Below are 21,632 nucleotides of genomic sequence, written 5' to 3'. Positions count from 1 at the left end.
CTGGCCTTGAATGTGTGAAAAACTGCCTCCTAATATCTAACCTAAACCTCCTCTGTCTCAGTTTAAAACCATCCCCCTTTGTCCTATCACTGTCCAACATTTCTCTGTCTCAACACACACTGACACTGAAACAAGTTGAAGCTTAAGGCATTAACTCTACTGTCATGGAAATAGGAAATCTGACATTATAATCTGCTTTTTAGGTACTTCCAGGAGAAACATTTGTGGGTTTTCAGTGTAGTGACAAAATGACTGAGAAAGGAAGAGCATAACTGAGTCAATAATCAAATAATCTATACAGTTTATTCTAGAAAAGACTGAAATATCTTTCATCTGCCTTTCTGGTTAGTGAGAGAGAATTAGGTATTACTATATATCATGTGGTAAAAACCTCCAAAGCTAAGAAAGGGCTGTTAAGCTTGAAGAGGATACTGGATGAAGAAGAAATGGCTATACACTTTCTATGTATAAATGTAATGGAAAATAGAAGGTCTTGGACTATCAAAGTAGAGAAATGATTGGTACTGTTTGTAGGCGTGAGGAAAAAAATACAGAAATGAATGAGTGAGCAGACTTCCTTCTTATGGTGGAGCTGTCTTGCTAATAAAACAGACTTTGTGCTTGTGACAACAGGGTCTGACTTTGTTGATCTAGGAAGTCCTAAGGAAACAGTGCAAGACTTTTATGTTTTATATATAAGGTGCTATTAGGACTGACGGTTCCAGAACCAAACAGACTGTGAAAACTTAAAGGGTAATCTTAAGCTCATAAAGGAGACGTTTGTTCTGAGTCAAATACATTTTTTTTAAGCATTTTCCATTCTCTGCTGGAGTGTAGTCACTAGTTTTGCATTCAGCTATGCAGAGATCCTAGATGAGGTATCAAAAAGATGGTGCTTTGAAAGCAGAAAAGTGGCGTATCTTGTGGGTAGCAAGCATTCATTTGGGGAAAACAATTGAATGCATTATCTTTTAAAGTGAAAATAGGAACTTTCTTTTGTTTTGTCTATCTTCAGCTGTAGAATTCTGCTGCAGCCCCAGCCTTCATCCCACAGCTCAGAAAAATCCCACATGCAGCACAAACTAGCATTTCCTTGTGCTGACCCCAAGTGACTCCTTCAGCACAGGATATCAACAAAGTAGAATGTCAGCAGCAGCTGCTGCTTCTCAAAATGCTGGTGAACATTTGGTAAATTGCCTGGTTTCATCTATTAAAAGAAAATAAACTGAAATTCAGAAGAATGTAGCCAAGTGGGAGGAAGATGCAAATAGCAACTCAATAATTGCAGTTGTAATTATCTTTTTGAAATCATGTCTCCAATATACCCAAGTGAAAAATGAACTTTGTTGCTAACATAGGCAGTCATCTTCTAATTTTTACGTTTTAAGATTAGGTAGGAATAGCCTAGGTGTTTCCAACCATAAGTCTAAGTCACAGTCTCTTTGCAAGGTCACAAATTGAATAATGAGGCTCAGTGGATTTCAGTGAATTGTAAAGTTGACTGTATATTGCTTACAGTTAATGAATAGCCTCAGCATTTTTCTAGCTGGAGGACATTTGTTTGCAGTGCATTGGAGCAAGTTTTGCCTTTGTTACTGGAGCAACATCTTGTCTTACCATCATGGCTTTTGGCTGAAGGCAGTCTGAAGAACTCTTGACTAGTTGAAAAAAATAGTTTCAGAAATAGAATATAACCTTAAGCATTTTAAGCTTGTTGCTTATTTTATTTTATTTTATTTTATTTTATTTTCTCATTTGAAGAAGGCATTTTAAGGAATTAAAATATTGCCATGACAATGAACTAGAAATCGGAGTCTAATAATCTGATTTCTAAAGATTGCACTTACCTAGTGAGTGAAGATACAGTGGTTGAGTAGTTTCTGGTGAAAACAACAACAAAGTTGTTCTATCAAAGCCTTGAGAGGAATGACAATAAAATGAGTAGGAATTAGAAATGTGTACTCAGCAGAAAAAATTCAAGTAAATAGACTTTCATGAAATTGCAAAAACTGCTAAATTGTAAGCAGGAAGAGAAGAGCACCAGGTTATTTGTTAATGATTTATGCAGTAAAAAATCTGTAATTTTAATCAATAGATATTTCAGAGACATGGTAGTTAGAACCAAGACATTAATGTCTGTTGAACTGAGAATCCAAGTACAGATCTTTTAGAGATTCAGGACATCAACATTTAGCACAGATTTTCATTAGAGAATGACAGATAACAGTGTAACATTTTCCTAGTGGTTTTAATTGTTGAAGTTTATTTTGGTTATGGCACTTATAGATCTGTGGTCTGTTTCATTAAATGGCTTTGTTGAAGGATAGACCTTTTTTTCCTGTTGTCTTCACAGAAAAATAATATAAATGAATCATAGAATCACAGAATGGTTTGGGTTGGGAAAGACCTTTAAGATCATCTATTTCCAGCCCCCTGCTATAGGCAGGGACACCTCTGGTTGCTCCATGCTCCATCCAACCTGGTCTTGAATGCTTTCAGGGAGGGGACATTCACAACCTCTCTGGATAACCTGTTCCAGTGCCTCACCATCCTCACAGAAAAGAATTTTTTCATAATATCTAGCCTACTAGGATGAAATGAAATAATAAAGAATGAATCAGTGATGAAAGATGAAATGAAATAAAATGAAAAAGACAAAAGAGAGAGAATACCCCTCAATTTTATTGGCGTATGGGATGCATATTAGTAACTGTCATCTTTAGCAAAGTGATGCTTTCATAGTCTGACCATTCTAAATATTTCTCTGAGTCTATATAGTTAATTTTGCATGAACGAGTATGATGCAAATAAATTATATAACAACTGCTTAACTCATTAATGCTTTCATGTCTTCCATAGCATGTTAGAGGGAAAGTGCATGTATCACTGCTGCAGAGAAGTTCGGACAACATACTGTGTTCACACCTTGACATAGCTCATGGGATTTTTTGGTCCAAAACCTTGATGGAAATTTATGAAACAATGCCACTGTATTTGAACTGTATCCTCCATGACTGCAGTGGAATGTTTTGTTGTCTTGTGTTGAAATTTATTTGTGGGTACTGTAAGAATGTTATGAAAAACAGCTGCAGCCCACACAGCCTTTGCTTTGCTAATAGCGGTAAGCAGACTCCTTAAAGAAATATTGATGTAAAAAACAGCAATACTTAGGTGTCTGTGTACCTATGTGGAGAGCACTGGAAATATACGTTATGCTCAAATTTTAATTTCATCTACAAGTAAAAACTTATTTGAACTCACAGTAGTACCTTTTTGCTGAACTAACAAGTGGTGTGCTTTGAACATATGGCAGATGAATTTAGGACAGATGTTTAGAAAGCTGTGGCTTAACTCTGCTTGCACTGAAATCACCTGTAAAACTCACACTGGCCACTTCAGGAAACATTGTTTAGGGTGAAGTTTTATTTGTGTAACTCTGGAATTTGTCACACACATGGCATTTACCTCTGTGAATACTGAAGAGCATTGGAAGGGCCATATGTATGACAGCTCCCTAAGCAGGACTTGTGGTAAATACAGGGTTGGTTTTATTATTATTTTCTTTAATAATATATTTCTTTTGTATTTCTGATGTCAAAACTGAAAGAGGAGTTTTAAAACACTTTGCAGATTTTTAAATATCTTAGAGTGACCCAGTGACTAAAGCAAAGTTGACTGTGAATGTGATTTTCTCTTATTTTAAATGGGTATCTACAATTTTTACTGTGGCCAATATCACATAAAATAGGCCAAAATAAGCCATAAAAATTCTTCTAAGATCACCACTGTTTATTTTGAAAATCTTTACAATTCCATCATATCATATCAAGCATTGCAATTAAATTTTCCTAAGAAAATATGGCTTTCTCTCTTGATGCTTTTCTTCACTAGCAGTGGAATGAACCATAAAAATAAAATCTCAGGCACTGTGCGGGAGGTGCTTGCACAACTGTGTTTGCAGAGTAAATTGTGTGTGCATATGTCTAGTTCACACTTAAAAACATCTTTACGGTAAGATGGTATGATGTTTTTCCAGCAACAGACACACACATATACATATAAATTAGAATCAATCCTCCTGGTTGGTTTCTTATACAATACTTTTGAAAATGAAAGAAACTAAAACAATATTCAAAGGCAGACAGAAATAGCTTTAGGCAACAATTAGTACTTTGCAAATGCTGACAACTATAAAGCAGCTCTAGTTATTCTAAGACTAGAAACACTTGCAAGATGGTGGGGAAGCTGTCACAAAAAATAGAATAAGCACTTAAAGTCATCTCTGTCTTCTGTATTATCTGTGCATAGCACTCTTAACACAGCTAGTTTCTTCAGTGTGGGTTCAAGGAGACAGCTACCCCTTCCTAGACACATACTATTATTCCTATCTTTTCTGCTTTAATTCTCAGTTGGCTTAAGACTTAAAATAAACAGTCACATATAAATCATACGAGGATATTCAACATATACAGAAATATGTGGCTAGAAATTCAGCTTTAAAACTTCCAGTGTGTTCCTCTGTCAGAAGATATCAGCTTCTTTGTCCCTCATTTGAATTTTTTCTTCCGATCTTTTTCTTCTCCGTCTGCGTGTTTGATTATGCACAGAAGATGACCGCTTGTCCCTTCTTTCTTGGCTCCTCCTTTAGCACCTCTGAAATACAAAGTTCAAGGAGGACCAGGTCTGTCTTCTTGAGAGTCAGAACGTTTTCTGGAACTGCATGTCCCAGGGCTGCTTCACCCCAGGAGAGATTAAGCTTTTACTTAACAGAATGTGGCTTGAGATGCATTGATCTGATGAATCCCTTCCCTGGACCAAAAACCTATGTTATTTAGTGAAAAGTTCCCAAGTATCAATGGACATAATTTGGTTTAATTTAATGATTTGAAAACCACTTGAAAATAGAAGATCCATGGCACAATTAGCATCTATACATCATACATAAACGTCTGTCTTACCTAATTTCTAGGTGAGAAAGCTTTACCTAGCAGATGCTTGAGTACTTAGTACATCTGATAGATGTCTTTGTCTGTCTTGGTGTAGTTCTTCTAGATAATAGCTCTGAAGTACAGGACTTAGTATTCTTTTTTTTTTTTTTCCCTGTACTAAGTAATATTTCTACTTTGGACCACCTTTGTTTATGTTCCTGTGCAAGTATGCTGCCATCTATTTTGTAGTATGAAATAATAGCTGTAATATTTTTGCTTTAGGGTACACCTGGAATGAAGGGAGAAAAAGGTGACAGAGTAAGTCTACTTTAAACTCATTTTCTGTTAGATCATTTTAATGAAGCACTATCTCTGTAAAAGCACAGATACTTTGTAACAGAACCCTTGTTTTGAATTTGACTGTTTAGGGTGACATTGCTTCTCAGAACATGATGCGAGCAGTTGCAAGACAAGTTTGTGAACAACTGATAAATGGTAAACAGTGTTGCTTGCTTTGTTTCTCATACTAATCTACTAGATTCCTTGTTAAAAGAGAAAACAGTGATTCACATTGAAGGTAAGGGATACTGGCTGCACACCAAAACAAGCTTGAGTAATATGATGGTTGTCCAGTGCCAGTGATTTGGTGGAAAAATGTTATTAAGTATACGTTTTCACATTAATCAGGTCTTATCTTCAGGAGGAGGGAATCTATGAGAAAAGCAGGTACTTTACTAGTGGGAAATGACAGATGAGCTTTGGGCAAATACTGTGCTCAAGGTCAGCTGTTCTATGCAAGTAAAAATGATATTTCTTTCAGTAAGGACACCAAATGGAATTCCAGTCCTCTACTGCCACACAGGGAATAGTTACAGAGTGCAGCTCTGCATCCCATGAAAGCGTGGTTAAGGGTTATGCTGGGATTGGTGCATGGCACAAATCAGGGAGGAATAGATGTGGCCCCTCACATAATGGGCTCCTTTCTGCATAGCTACACAATGCTGTTGGTCTTGTTCAAAGACAATTTTCTTTGAAAATTAAATTCATGAACATCACAATGTCCTGCTTGATCTACACAAGTAATTTATCCCATGTCTGTGAAAACTCCAGAGCTTTAAGACTGCACAGAAATGTGATCCTCTTCCCTGTTTGAACTGGGACAAGTCCTTTCTGTTCTTCAGAGTAGAAACAATGTCTGACTACAGCTCTGAGGAGAAAGCAGATTGTAAACAACTGCTTATTTTGTGACTTTAATTGCTTCAGAATCAGTTTTTGTTAATGTTGTCAGCTTCCAGAGTTCCACTTACCCTCCTTTTTTCCCTCCTCCATTTATTTCAAGCTTTCTTATCAGACATTCATCTTAAGTTTTCCTAATTAATCAGGGCCAATTCAGCACTAATTTTTGGAATGGTCATAAGGAGAGGATTTAATGAAGAGATTCCTTCCTACTCTGAGAAAAGACTTTCATGCATTTCACATGATTTACTGAAGTATTCTCTTTTATTTTTAAGGCCAAATGAGTCGATTCAATCAAATGTTGAATCAAATCCCGAACGATTATTATTCAAATCGTAACCAGCCAGGGCCACCAGGACCACCTGGTCCTCCAGGAGCTGCTGGGACAAGAGGAGAGCCTGGACCTGGAGGAAGACCAGGATTCCCAGGACCTCCTGGGGTCCAAGGACCACCTGGTGAAAGAGGTAATGTCCAAGGCATCTGTATATTTCACAGTGGATGTAGTGGAGTGGCTGCCAGAAGAGAAGTCTGATCCCTTTGCCATGTCAGACTATGAAGCCCACACTTAAGCCAGTTAGGTCAGTTGGATTGCTTGAGAAATGTTGATGTCCTGGAGGACAAGGTTAATTACACCAGTGCTGTCTTCTGTCGTTCCCTTGCTCATGTTTCATAAAACACAAGTTGGTGTAATTTTTTGGCTGCTGTATCAAGCATGAACAGGATATCCCAGGAAAGAGAATGTTCTCAGAACATTTCTGGCATTAAGCAGCTACATCTTGAAAGGCTGTTTGAAGTAGCACAACTCTTTGCAGAATAGTCATCTGATTAAGAGAGAAAGTGAGTCATTACAAAGAACAAAAAGGAGTTGAAAGAATTAGTTCTATGTCGTTGGCCCTTTGGACTACCCTGAGAGAGGGACACAATTCTAAATAGAATTTGAGCATATGCCTATATCTAATTTGTGGCTATCTTGGATCACTGCAGTGACATAAAGTTTCTGTGCCATATTGCGGTGTTGCCTTTGCTTATTCCAGCTACTCAACTGTAGTATAGTCTTAGTGATATGCTTTCTAGCATAAATTTTACTCTCGTCTTTAAAAGAAGACCTGGATTAAAGCAAGAAATATTGAATTTCTGAATTCTACTCTTTTCTGAATGTTGTTTCTTCATAACTGTTTCTAAGAAAGTGTAAAGCATACTTTCTATCAGAACTGTGCAAGCCTGAAAACACCTTCTGTTAGCATTTTAAAATAATAAGGTTCTGTGACATTTTAAGTGTCTCAAAGACTGTTCTATGTTTTGAAAAAGTTTGTTTATACTAAATTACTCTACATCCTACTTTGGTTTTAGGTTAGTGTATTTATATCCAAATTAAGTATTTCCCTGAGTACACACTGGGACATCTGTACAAAATAAGGTTTGACCAGCTCTATTCTATTAAATAATTGGAACTAAATATTAATATTAGTGAGTGAGCATGAAGAAATATTTATTGATGTTGTTTCCTTTCCTTGGTTTTTATTGCTTTTTAAAAAAATTCTGTAGGAATGCCTGGAGAGAAAGGGGAAAGAGGGACCGGATCTCAGGGACCACGAGGTTTGCCAGGACCACCTGGTAAATATTTTTCATTTTAATTAAAATCAGATTACAGAAAAGTAGGAGAAAAGGCAACATTTCTTCATAGGGAACCAGACTCTATATGGTGAAAGAATGTGCTTTACTTTGTGCTTTGTTTTTGGTTTTTATTAGAATTTACTGGGAGCCTCTGCAGAAATGGGCAATTTTAGAGACTTTTGGATATGGCTAGTAGATATTTGTCTTTCCTTTGCAGATTAATCTTCTGGCATGCTTGTTTGTGTGAAAGTGTGAAATTTCATGAAAATACACTGTACAAATTCAGAGTGTCTGGATCCATTTACTTTAATTTGTAATTACAGAACTGGAAGTTGTCTAAGAACTACAAAATAAGCCCACATACAGAATTACTAGATGTTAGAGTTTGAGGATTTCAAAGTTGCTTTTGCACTTTCTGAGTTCTGTTCACTGATGCCTTAGCTGAAATTAACTGCATCATTTGTTTCTGCTTTTAGTTCACTAGGCTAAATATGTTTTTTTTTGTTACAAGACTCATAAGGTGCTTGCGGCAAATTGTAGCCATGGTTACTCGAAGCTTTGCTTTTCTGCTAACTATAGTAAGACCTGTTCCAAAAAAAACATTACCTCATCTATCCTAGGGCTGCAGGGTAGCAGAATTAATGTACTCCCGTATTTTAATTGAAATCCAGTGTGTTTGTCTAATCTAGTAGCTTCCCTTGAGATCTTCCTATCTTACACAGAGGGGAAATAAACCAGAGAATTCACTTGATGTTTCTTACTTGGCTGGAACCTTACTGAATCAGTTTCCATGAAAAAAATCCTTATGTAAGCCACACACAGGGAAGCAACTAATGATGAGTCATATTTCTAGTTTTGTTTTTCTTTCTGTTGACCCTCATATAGCTATAAAATGCAAATGTTTTCTCACCAAAGACTGTGTAGTCTAGACAGCAGTAATGTTAGTTGTCTTTATCAAGCTGACTCTTAAAAGAAATAACCCCCCCCAACCTTTCAATTCTAAAATTAGGTCCACAGGGAGAATCCAGAACAGGTCCACCAGGCTCCACAGGATCACGAGGACCACCCGGGCCTCCAGGTCGTCCTGGAAATGCGGGTATTCGAGGTCCTCCTGGGCCACCAGGATATTGTGATTCATCCCAATGTGCTAGCATTCCTTACAATGGCCAAGGATTCCCAGGTAGGTTATGAATGACCAAATTGCTCTTTGTCACAAATAGCCTTCACAGATGTGGCTGTTCATATTGAGTTGCTTTACATGAGACAGTCCTGCTGGCCTGGACGTACTGAATAGAGGAAAAAGCTGCAATGAGCAGGCCTGCCTCACTGTAATGTGCAGGCGTATGAGCAGCCATGTGTACTTGGGTGCAGATTTAGTTGATGTTATGTGTGATTCACTTTAAATAGGAAGTAGAAACAAAGTTGGTTTTTTTTTTTTTCTCATTAGCATAGAAGGTTAGTAGTTGAAAATGTTGCACATAGGATTTAAGTGACCATTTTCTCTTCTTCTTTTTCCCCCTCTCCCCACCCCTTCCAATCTTCTTCAGAACAAGGTTGAATTCTCCATGTTTCTCTTGAAAAATAAAAAGAATGCTGTGGCTGGCAATTTCCGTGTGTCTCTTTTTGAGCAATGTCAGGATTATTTATACCAAATTTATACCTGAAATCAAAATTTTCCACAAAGGAAATCCATTTGGTGATACAGTGCAACTGAAAAACACCACTGTCCTACAATTTCTGCTGAGTTAAACACCATGGAGTCTCTGACTAGCCCTGGGTCATACCAGCCTTCTACTCTGTGATGAATCTTAAAACAGTAGGCTGCTTCTGGAACCAAATACAGGGTCACCAATTCTGACTGGAAAGATTCCAATATGTTTTAATGTGGGGATCCTGCAGGACCACACTATCGTTAACAAATTAATGAGTATGCATTGCAACATCTCATTAGTGTATGTGATTAGTGTATGTGATACTACTATTGAATATGGTTTGCTGTTAGTATATTGTGCATGAAAAAAAATATATAATATATATATATATATGTACACACTTGCAGACTAAGTGCTGCTGGCCAAAGAGCCAGATGGTTGTGAATATCCCACAAAACTCTTATTTAAATGAAAAAGGAAGAAAATTGTGCCTATGATTCAGCAGTGTTCTTCTTTCTAGTAAGCAGATATGTATACATATATAAATATATGCCTATAAATTAACTGTTATGTATTTAGTTGGATGAAAGTATGTTTTTGCACATCAGATGGACTTTTTAAAAGACTAACATCATCTTTGACCTGTTTCAGGTTTCGGCTAACACATTTTCTAAGTCGCCAGTGCTGCTTACAGTTTGAATACATGAAAATCCTGTTTCTGAGATGTTTGCGCACGTGCTTATTAGAAAATGAGTCTGTATGGATATTTCACCACGGATATGGTTTTTGAACCATGTTGGCCTCATAGAATGGGGAGATTCCTTTTACTAACACAACTTGTGAATGAGATAAAGGACAGTGATGTCAATTCATTAAGCCTGTTGCATTTCAGTAGTATAAAGTAGACAGTCTTTCTTTTTTTAAAAAAAGACCCAGACCATCTAAAGTCTCAGTGGTGAAGGAGGCTTATAAAACTACTAACCAGCAAAGGTAATGCCTTTTGAAGAGACAGACTTAACCCAGTAAATGAGAAATGACTTATGTAAATAGTAAACTAATTGTGGCTTGTAAATGATTTGTATGGGACCGTACCCACTAAAATCGGTTAACAGCTCTATGTGATGCTTTTGCATAAAAGCCTGCTGCTGCTTGCTGTATGCCAGAATAACATCCTTGACAACGTAAGAAATCTATCTGTCTGTTGCTTGTTACCAACAAGTCAGAATCGGGGCATGTGCATTTTTTTTTTATATGTAATCTTGCTGGATTCTGTAGCTGCAGTTATAAGTACGAAAGATTTATAATTATTTTTTCTTCTGTTTTGCTGTAGTTTTTGGTGTTCCTGAAGCACCAGCTGTAACTCGCTTTGTTTCGAGGAACAGCACAAGAGAATGACATGTACTGTATATTGCCGCTGGTGATAGTTACGTGTACATTTGTTTTCCCATTCTCAGACAAAATTAGTACATGCTGAGCCCACCTGTCCATTTTACATACTCCATGTGTTCTATTAATTACACGGTATAAAATAAAGTCCAGTGCTTGGGTTTCCTGAATTAGCTGTAAAATAATAATTTTATTTGCTTTGCTTTGTTTGTTTGTTGTGTGGTGTTTTGTTTTTTTTTTTAACAATAATCGGTCCCTTGCATAATTTAAGACTCTGCAATGTTTTGTGTACTATAAATACAAAGCCTTTCAAAATTAATTTTTAAGTTTTTAATATTTTGCTGCCAAAGTTATTCATGAACAAAACTGAAAAGTGCCCCCTTGAACTGTTAATTTATATATTTATTATATGGAAATAAGATTGGACTAACATTGTGTAGACAAACTAACTGTCATGGTATTTGTGGATTCAAAGACATTCGATAACTATAATGTTCAATCGGACAACTATTTTCAACCAGAACCATACGTGCCTGAAAGCGGACCCTATCAGCCTGAAGGTGAACCCTTCATAGTCCCTATGGAGTCAGAAAGGAGAGAGGACGAGTATGAGGACTATGGAGTTGAAATGCATTCACCAGAGTACCCTGAGCACATGCGCTGGAAAAGATCGCTGTCAAGACAAGCAAAAACAAAGCCATAAAAGATCTGTGTCTTGCTTTGTGTTTTTCTGGGGGGTTTGGTTGGTGGTTTTTGGTTTTGCTATACTTGCATTTGCAGATACACGCAGGGAGAGTGCATCTTTTGTTTGGCAATACTATAGCTTTCTGGTCTTCTCATATCAGACGCACCCTTGTTCTGTATCTCGCTTGTGTGGGGATAGCAATGTGTGTAACTAGCAAATTTGTTATGCTCTGGGCATGCTTGTAAAATATTATTGCTTACAGGGGCTGCATATTGGTTAATATCTGCATTCAATTATCCCAGGGCTGCCTTTTTCTTAAAATAATGTAAAAAAAAAAAAAGAAAAAGAAAAAAGAAAAAAAAAAGAAAAAAAGAAAACAAACAAACAAAAACCAAACCAAAACAAAAATAACCACAGAGCTGCTGCAAGTTTTTTGAGGACTGTCTGCTTTAGCTCTACATTTTTTTTTCTTTTTCAAATGCATGTTTGCAGTTCAGTCAGGTCACAAGTCTGCATTATCTAGCTGAATAAGAAAGCCCAAACTTCTCTATCCTTCCAATATCACTGTCATTTTCTTCTATTCCTAGTTACACTTTGCAGAGCATATACTGCTCTTATACATCTCCTTTAAACACCACAAACATTAAGTAGCTGAAATCTTTGTATCAATGGATACAGTTTAATAATGCCTGAAATCTCCTTGTTTGTAGACACAGCAACATTTATGCCAAATTGCAGTCAATCCTGCAGAGATGGAATTGCATGTTTATGTTGTATATTTAGTATGGAATTTGTTTTTCAGAATACAGTGTTTCATAGTTATCAAAAGCAGTTGGAAATTGTTTGCAAGACTATGGATATAGAATTGCTGCTTTTATATTTTAACTGCAAATTGTGAATTTCACTGCCTTATATTATTTATTTCTGAAATGAAAGAGGCATTTTTCAATAAAACTACTGAAAATTTATATGTGGTTATTCACCTTTTTTTGAAAGGCCAGTTGAGACTGGTGCCTGTGTGTTCTGTTTGGTAGTGATATTTATTCCATCATTTGGAAATGCCAGGTGTAAAAAATCAACTAGAATGGGAGAAGTCTTAAAATCACTATTTGGGTTGTGGTATCTTGAGGTTGGTGGATGAAAGCAGGAGAGGTTTCCACTGTTTGAGGTATGAATACGACTTTTAACAAAATTCAGTCTGTGATGCATTTGGTGAAAAAAATGAAAGAGAGGCTCACCAGCCTCAGGTTTTTTTTTTTTTTTTTCCTGTTTGGTGTTTCTGATGGATGGTTGTTTCAGCCAGAGAGAATCTTTACCTCAGGAACTACCCGGACTGCAGCAAGTTGCTAAAGCCACACAATTCTTCATGTGAAATGAGCAGCTGTGGCAGCACTCAGTCCAGTGTTAGCAAATAGCTTGGTTCAGTAGAGGTGTTTGGTATTTACTGAGCTTCATGCTGTTGTGACCATGCAGGAGATGGCTGTCTGCTCAGGATAGCTACCTCAGCTTTGGTAACAGCATAAGCTGTAGTTTAGCTTTCCATTGTCAGGGATACAAAGGTAAATAAAACAAGAACTACTACTTTTCAGTGGAACAGAAGAATCACTTGCTAAAAGATAAGAGAATGGACTGGAGATGATCCTTCCTACCCCTGTTATCTTAACAGAGCCCTATCTTAGAATAGCTTTCACCAATACTGGAGCAAAGCCTTTCAAATTCGTTGGGAAAGCTGCAGTGACATTTCTGAAGATCATGGAAAACACCTGCAATGGAGGTGGAATGGTATATGCAGGCTGGCTTCCTGATCACTGAGTGTTTACTCTGCACTGGAAGCTGTGATGAATATTAGTGTCCACAAATGGAGGTTATACAACAACTTTATAGAAGGCCTGAATAAATATTAGTGAAATCATCTATTTGGGGGGGTTGAAACTAGATGATCTTTGAGGTCCTTTTCAACCTAGGCCATTCTATGATTCTATGAAATGGAGTACAAATGAATGGCATTATTCAGAGTGACTCTGATTACAGCCACGTGTCTTTTAGACTGCAAGGGAATAATTCTGGGTTGAACTGAGAAAACATTTAATCAAAGCCATTGATTCTTTATGCTCCCACGTAATTGCAGAGAGTTGAAGTATCAAAAATATCTCCTACAGCTTGATGTGCAATACAGAAATGTGTGTGTCTGGCAGAAAATAAAAAAGGTTGGTAGAAATTTTGAGAAGCAATTAAAAATGTTTCTCAGAACTGTATTTAAAATAATGACATCGTGCAGTGGTCCTTCATATGTCTGTTTCTGGCATTAACTGTGTCACCATGACAAGCTTAACCAGACGCCCATATCTGCATAAGAAAGATTGCCATCTGTTGTCCAAACAGAGTTTTACTGAAGGAATAGCATATTTACAGCATATATTTTAAATTATTTTCCTATTCCTCCACAAAAAGTATACCCAATGTCTGATAGACAATCTTCATATTCCTTGTGTTCTTTATTGATATCAGTCTTAACAGAGGTGCTGGTATTTCATTATCTGTTGATTTGAAGTGTTTAAACAGTAGATAGAAGCTCAGGCCATGCATTTTAATTACAAAGTTCCTGCTCCAGATCTGCAGGATGGATACCAGCTCTGGGATGTGTCCACCCTACAGTCATGGAACTGTGAATCATGTCTCAAGACGACCTCTGAACTTGAGAGAAACAATTTTATTCTAGAGGTAAAAAAAAAAAAAAGAAAAAGAAGAAAAACTCAATAAACAACAGCAAAGAAACAAAACATAAGAAACATCCCAAAACCTGACTGACATTTCTTTCCCCTGTACCACGGTGCTCTTCATAGGTGCTCTTCTGCTGGCAGTCCATTTTGGAGTAATAAAGACTTTCCAGTGGCTCATCCAAAGTCCGGGGAAAATACTTGAAGTGTTTGGACAGAGCATACAAATGAATGTTTACTGATGGAGGCCAACAAGGAACTCACTTCTAGGAGTTCTCGTGAGAATGACTTTGTGGGGGTACTCATGGCACTTCTGGGAAACCTGATGTGAGGTTGAGCTAAGCAAGTCCTGGAAGAATAAAGATGCGAAACAAATACAAACAAGTTTGACTTCCTGAATACCTCATGCACAATCAAGCAGTTTGCATAGTCTGGCTATCTTAAAGAAGAAAATTGCTTAAAAGCTGACTTTTAATTTTATATACATAAACCCTTCGGCTAAAACTGTGATGTGAACAAGAAAGTGGGAATGGGTCATTGCTTGTCTGAAATAAGGACTGAACATTGCAAGCAGAATCTTAATGAAGGCAGTATTTCTCTGCATCCCGCAAGTATTTTTGAGAGTTCTTTGCATTTGGATTGCACAGATAGCAAAAGTGCACAAATCCCCAGGAAGCATTTTTGTTTTACAAAGGCTAAATATTATGATGGTGTGTCACTGCTGGGATCTCTGGACAAAAACAATGGGAAAAATAGAGTGAAGAAAAACGTAGAGAGCCTCACTTGAAATGGTGCATCTCATTTTTTTTTCTTTTTTTTTTTTTTTCTGTTGTGGCTTTGTGATAGTATCTTTTGAATACCCTAGCACTGACTGCACAGTGATGCTCACAAAGAAAGAACATAAATGGACAGGCATTCATGTTGCCAGATATGTGTTTTGTTCTACAGCATGAATAGCTGTTCTTATGAACGCTTTCTAAGTATAAAACAGGTTCATTAGCGATAAATTAACTAACCTATACAGTTCTTAAAAGCAATAATTCATTTCTGAAAATTTCCATAGTAAATTCCACGATGGAAAACACATTAAATGTACTTCAGATCAGCTTATAGCCATCAAGAAAGCACACTTGCTACCAGAGGCTTTTCTTCAGTGTTCTGCTGAAGATCTCATACTTTTGGCTTGATCAACTTATTAAGATGTGTACAGTCATCTCCTTTGTGCTTGGAAAAGAGCTGGAAATGAAAATAAATGCTCTTGAAGAATTCTTCCCATATAAAAATTCTTAGTTGACATTCAACTAAAAAAGAATAGACTCAGAAATGTATTTTAGTACTGATACACTATTTGCCTTTGAAAATGAATGCTCAGCTGCGTTTTCCTTTGTGACATTTAATACATTAGTATTCCAATGTTTCTGTTCTTTTGATTCATGCATGACTATGGTGAGCTGATTCTGACACATAGTACCTGAGAAAGTGATTTTGAAAAGTAAACTTAAATCCTGACTTCTGTAACATCAGCTGCATTTTGCCACTGACATTAATGAGGTTAAATTCATAGTCAGCAATTCTGTTCTGTTAGCTTGGAGATGTAAAAAGTCCTTAACAATAAGATGCTTGTTTTTTAATGAGGAAGTACGGTGAGATGGTTAGGAGCTGTGACCCTGATTTTGCTCTCAGTTTTGTTTCTGGGTCAGCATTGTTGCTGTGAATTTCTTCACCCTTGAAAAACACTTCGTTTCTGAGCTGTTCTTAGATAATGGTTTAGTACTCAGTTCAACTTCCACTCTCAGTCTTGCATATTCAGCCTTGGGTGCTTTGAAGCCTTAGTTCCTGGTCATGATTCCTTTTCTTTGTGTGACCCATATTCATCCCAGGAGTGGTGCATGCTACTGACTGGGCTTTCAAGTTGCTGACCTTTCTGGGTGCTTACTTTGAGACATCTGTGGATATCGCAGTTTCAGAAGCTATGATGCCTCTAATATCCTGACCCCCTTTAACCTGCCTCCGGTTATTTTCTAAGTCACTACCCAGATTATTTGTATAACATCAAAGGTTGAACAAAACTGAAAAAAAGGACAGAAATGAGATATCTTCTCTCTCTCTTTTTCATAGCAGGTTATCCCTGCAAAGTTCCTAGGTTAAAGGTACTAAGGAAAGAATTATTTTTCCTTGAGCTACAATGGAAATAGAAAAGCTTTGGATGCTCAGGAGATACTGGAAAAGAGAAAACATGTTTTTCCATTAGGGAGGGCACCTAACCAGAGTCTTTTGCCATGTAGTTCACTGGAGCTACTGGTCCCTGAAGTAGGGCAAAATACAGGTATTTGTAAGCTACCAGAACTCCAGTGCTGAATGTGACAACAGCGTCCCTTTCTGGGACAAGCAGAAATACATAAAACTGATTAATACTTTGAGTAATACTACTTTTGCAGCTGCCAAACTGAAGCAAAAGTGAGATGTTTATCAGTTATAATGGCCTGCTGTTTATGTCTCATAGCAACCACCACTGGAAAGTTGCAACACGTAAATGTTTTCAGCTTTGGGCTCCTTTCATGACAATGAACAGAGCAAATTAAATTACTGTACACGATACAGTACCTGTTCTCTCTTTATCAGTTATACCAACACGCTATGCTCTGCACAGTCATTGCTCCCTTTCCTTCCTTCCTGTGCTATTCCCCTCCTCCCAGGGTGCAGCTCTCAGATCCCTGGGGTCAAGAAAAATAAGTTCAGATTGGATCAAGTTCAGTGGAGGGCCACAGCACCTGTTGCATTGCGGGAGCTAAGCCTGTTTGGCCTGGCAAAGAACAGGCTGACAAGGGGAGATCTGGCTGAAGTCTTCAGCTCCTTTTCTCTTACTGCTATTACTAAACTAAAACTTGTCTTTTTTTATTTTGGTGGCTGCATATGCCGTTAAACCAGATTAACAGAGGAGTTCTCGGGGTTCATGGGTCCCGCATCCCATGTAACGTGTTGCACTTTGCTAATGCTTGAGTCTAAAACTGCAAAGTAATATTTTAGGATCAGAATTTTAGGATTTTTTTGTTGTTCATACTTGTTTAAGTAGTATTCTTTTGGTTTTCCCTGTATCTTTTTGTACTGTTTGTCTTCTTGCTGCTTTTAGATTGTTATTGCAGTATATTAACAATCAGGAAGTCATTTCAGTAGATATTATGCTTATCTTATTTGCAACTATAGGTGCCAGTTACCATATGAAATGGTTCAAGACACTTTCAAAAAAATAATTTAAAAAAAGAAAAGTAAAAATCCACTTTTTCTGCCCAGCAAAAGTTGCTGAAAAATACTTCTTTAGCTTCAGTGGATCTATATTAATTTACATTCAGCATAAATAACTGAAGGTATAAAGTCATATCCAAGGTTTGAAATAAAAGGAAAAACAGTCTTAAAAATGCAATAAATATATTTTTTCTAAATACACACACGTGCACATACACACAGTCATATATATATGTATACACTTATATATATATATATATATCCTTTCAGAAATAAAGGAATTTTTATTTTATTTGAAATCCAAAAGGTTTTTTTTTTTCCTCCAATTACTGAATTTTACCTAATTTCAGTGCATTTAGGATTTGTCCTTAAAAAAAAACAAACACCAACAACAAAAAGGAGTTCTGGCCCAGTATCCATCCTTAGATGTTCATCCTTAAGTTTTCAGTTCTAGAAACTCTGTTGATATGAGAAATGTCATCATAACAACAAATAAAGGAGAATTTGCAGACTTGTTTTCTTTGGCAGTTCTTCAGAATACCATGAGTACTCTATGTTGGTATTTGGCAATGCCCTAAGCGTACAGTACATCTGACAGAAAACTCCTGTAGAATACAAACCCCAGCCACTGCATCCTCCAAGGTTTTATCCTGAGGTTATATTTCTCTAACTGATCTCTTTTCAGTAGCAACAGAAGTCAAAACAACACCAAACATTCCTTGTATCTGTCCCATTTCTCAATTACTCACCTAAAATACACGCTTTCCCTCTACAACATTTTCTTCCTCAAAAATGAACTGAGAAAACTGCTACTGAAATAGGTGAAGATTTCAGGAACGTGAAGAGAAATACTTTTAAAAATATATAGCAATGGTTAAAACTTATACGTTAGACAATGGCATGAAACTAGAGTTTCCATAATTCAGAATAGTGCTGGCACAAGGTAAGATCCCACCCAAAGGTCAAGGAAATCAAACAGAGAAACTGTCTTGTGCAGAACTGCATACTACCACTACCATAGGGTTAGAGGTTGGTCCTAATTCCTCCTGAATCTGAGATATCAGATTTTTATGAGCCCAAATGCATTGGTGCTCCGAGTGCATTCATTGTAAGTGAGCAAAAACAATAAAGAACTTCAAGAAAAATAGGCTCCCTAAAGGACACAACTTTCTTTCCTGAACTTAGCCTTTATTTATCTCAGCTTCCTTCTCCAGCTGAGATGGGAGAAAGTGCCTAACAAGAAACTCAGGTGAATGAAATCACAGAGAGAAAGAAGAATTTGAAAGTTTTTACTTCCCTTGCCAACACATTTCTAATTTCTCACTCTGTATGGATTACTGGGGTGGCATACAGCGGTGTTCAGAAAAAAAGGAACTGAAAGAAAGCCAGAAGTGAAGGAATAAAGGTGAAAATGCATAGGGAAATGTTCAATTGCAGTAACCAGCTTGTATACTTTCTCCTGGTTGCTGGGAGGAAATGTTAGCCATCAAGGGTGGAAGAAAGCTTAATCTTTTCTGAGGAGAGGAAGAAAATGAGTGTCTCAGTTTCAGCTGAAACGCTGTTAATAACACAGTGGTGCTTTGGTTGTTGCTGAGTGATGGGAGCATTCCCAAGACTAGGATAGGCTTCGTGACATGTGGGACTAGGACAGGTGCTAGGTATTCCGTACCACCAGATATCATCTGGAAGGTCATAAAGCTGTGAGGAGGGGACAGCTGCTGCTGGTGCATGTTGGTCAGAAAGTGGTGAGCCTTTGAATTGTTGCTGGGCTGTTATGACTTACAGTTCTTCCTTTCAGACAAAAACGTAACGAGGTCTTGCATAGTGGACTTTATTTCCTTGTTCAAACTCTATCTACTTTTAGTCAGTCTAAGATAGTCAGAAGATAAAGTAGCATGTTTGTTCTCCTAAGGACTATATTTTTCTTGACTAAAAGAAAATTTTTTATGGGTATCTGTTTTCTGAATGCTGCTTCTTTCGTCTTACATGCCCAAAACAAGTTATGCTATGCTTGCTCCATTAGTTTATATGCTAACAAGCAATAAGTGTTAGTGGAAGCCAATCCATTTTAATAACTACTTCCTACTTTATCTTATGAGCTATATATATATATAGTTTTTGTGGTGTTTGTTGGTTTTTTTTTGTTACATGCTTTAAAATAAGTATCACATTTTCTTGTGATGTCATAGGATGACATATGTTCCAAGGACTGCATCCATGTGGTGCAGTATGGAAGCATAAACTTGAGGATCTGAATATGCAAGAGAAACTTCTTGGTTTGGATGATCAACCTATTAGAGTAACTGAACTTGTCTAATGTTGCCCAATATGAGGAAAAGGACAAGAGCTCTATGCTGCCACAGAATCACAGAATGGTTAACATTGGGAAGCCCCTTTAAAGATCATTCCATCTAACTCCTGCCCAGGGATTAGCAGGGCCAATCCCAGAAAAGTGCCCTGGACCATGTCTGGGTAGTTTTTGAAGACCTCCAAGGAGATTCTGTAGTTTCTGGGTAACCTGTGCCATTACCCATGCAATAAGGAAGTGCTTCCTGATGTTCAGAGAAGAGCCCCTTGTATACCTCTTCATGCCCATTGCCTCTTGTCCTGGTATTGGATGCCTCTGAAGTGAGCCTTGCTTTGCCCTTTTTGCACCTCCCTTCAGGTATGTAAATGCATTCCCTGCTGGGGAAGGGGCTGATGGTCCCAGCGTGGACTGAAAAGATGCTCTGGGTCATAGGCAGGGTGGGAAGGCCTCAGTGAAGGCTAGGCAGGGTGAGTCAGGCCTCAGGTCTCTAGAAACACTGTACAATATTCCACGTTATCTAGTTTGGGAAATCCTGAAGTGGCCATTAGTGGGCATTTACCAAGCTGTGGTGATATGATTGTACAAGATATGTCCTTGGAAGGACTGCCCCTTATAAGGCTCTGATGGACAGTGGCTGTTGCCTCTGAAACATGATTGTCTGTTCAGTACTATCTTGCTGGAAGAATGGAAGAGATGAGCACTGTTGCTAAATAAAATGACAATGATATCTCTGCTAAACAGAGAGAGACAGAACAAATTAAGAACTGAGACACCAGGCATATAAAACTAGTTCAGGCACTAGGCCAAACGTAAAATTAAAAAAAGAAAACAAAAAAAAAAAAAACCCACAAAACAGCAGTTTTGCTCACAGATCTTTGTACATGTATTTAAAACAGTGCTATTTCCAGGGGGCAGAAGTTTTATAGCTGATGATTAACAGGACTACAAAAACACAAGGTAACAAGTCTACAGTTTAAATGAATGTGCCTATCATTGATTTCTGGTAGAGGATATACAAACAACATAGTCATATTCTAATAATGTGTTCTATTGAAGCAGGAGGTTATTGAGAATTTTTCAAATGGGAGTACATTCATAAATATGAACAAAAATTGCTGTACCCTGCTTTGTGCAACAGTATATAGAAATAGGAATTAAAGATGGAGAGTGAATGAGCTACAGCCAGCTACTTATAAATAGATACTCTAGGCAATTCTCTTAGGAATGTAGATGGAAAGATACCAGAAGGAGACATAGACAATGATCTTTCAGCCAAGCACTGACTGTCAAAGGCATGTTACAAATTTCCTGAAATAAAGGTTTTCTTTGACAATCCTGCATGAGATAATTTGTTCGGATATGTGACTGACTCAGTTCATCTGCAGTATGTCTCAACTTCTGTCTAGCAGCATTACTCAGATTTTCAACTTGTAATTTTAAATTCCTCCCTTAAATTATTTTTTTCCATTCAAATTTGGGGTTAATTCTATCTCATTTAAAGTTGAATGTATGTTATTAAAGTCATATATGGGTAGATATCACAAGATATCCCAGCTTCTCCTTTTTTTTTTTTTTTTTTTTTTTAAAATATTTTACATTTTAATAGACCCATCCTGTGTATTTGAGTAGCTCAAGATTTCATGGTATCTGAAAGACAAACATGTATTCTATTTATTCTTAGATGTAATTCTGTGATATGCTTGTAAGATGTGGTGGAGATCAATCTGAAGTTAGATATGTTGGTGTTTAGGTAGACATTTGTAGAGGTAGTTTCATTTCAGCTCTAGATATTGATCTTAGCCAGAAGATCTAAGGAAAGATAGAGCTGTCTTATTTTTTATGACCTGCTAATAGGCTTCGTTA

General features: G+C 37.2%; 1 protein-coding gene across 3 annotated transcripts in view; it reads left to right on the top strand.

Annotated features, from left to right (window-relative positions):
- The window catches only part of COL12A1 (collagen type XII alpha 1 chain), a 99,162-nt gene extending 87,890 nt beyond the window's left edge, over positions 1 to 11,272 (top strand). For 2 of the 3 annotated variants that reach the window (XM_042814002.1, XM_042814019.1), the window contains 6 exons: positions 5,211 to 5,246; positions 5,357 to 5,423; positions 6,440 to 6,628; positions 7,710 to 7,778; positions 8,788 to 8,958; positions 10,082 to 11,272. In XM_042814002.1, the coding sequence (XP_042669936.1) occupies positions 5,211 to 5,246; positions 5,357 to 5,423; positions 6,440 to 6,628; positions 7,710 to 7,778; positions 8,788 to 8,958; positions 10,082 to 10,092 (543 nt within the window). In that variant the 3' untranslated portion in view covers positions 10,093 to 11,272. The other variant, XM_042814010.1, reaches the window with a different exon arrangement.
- Positions 11,273 to 21,632: the final 10,360 nt, after the last annotated feature.

Source organism: Centrocercus urophasianus, unplaced genomic scaffold (genome assembly GCF_019232065.1).
Source record: "Centrocercus urophasianus isolate 14NV4802_14NV808 unplaced genomic scaffold, USGS_Curo_1.0 seq_10, whole genome shotgun sequence".
Taxonomy (NCBI): domain Eukaryota; kingdom Metazoa; phylum Chordata; class Aves; order Galliformes; family Phasianidae; genus Centrocercus; species Centrocercus urophasianus.
The sequence above is the reverse complement of the archived record's forward strand: the minus strand, read 5'-3'. Positions and strand labels throughout refer to the sequence as shown.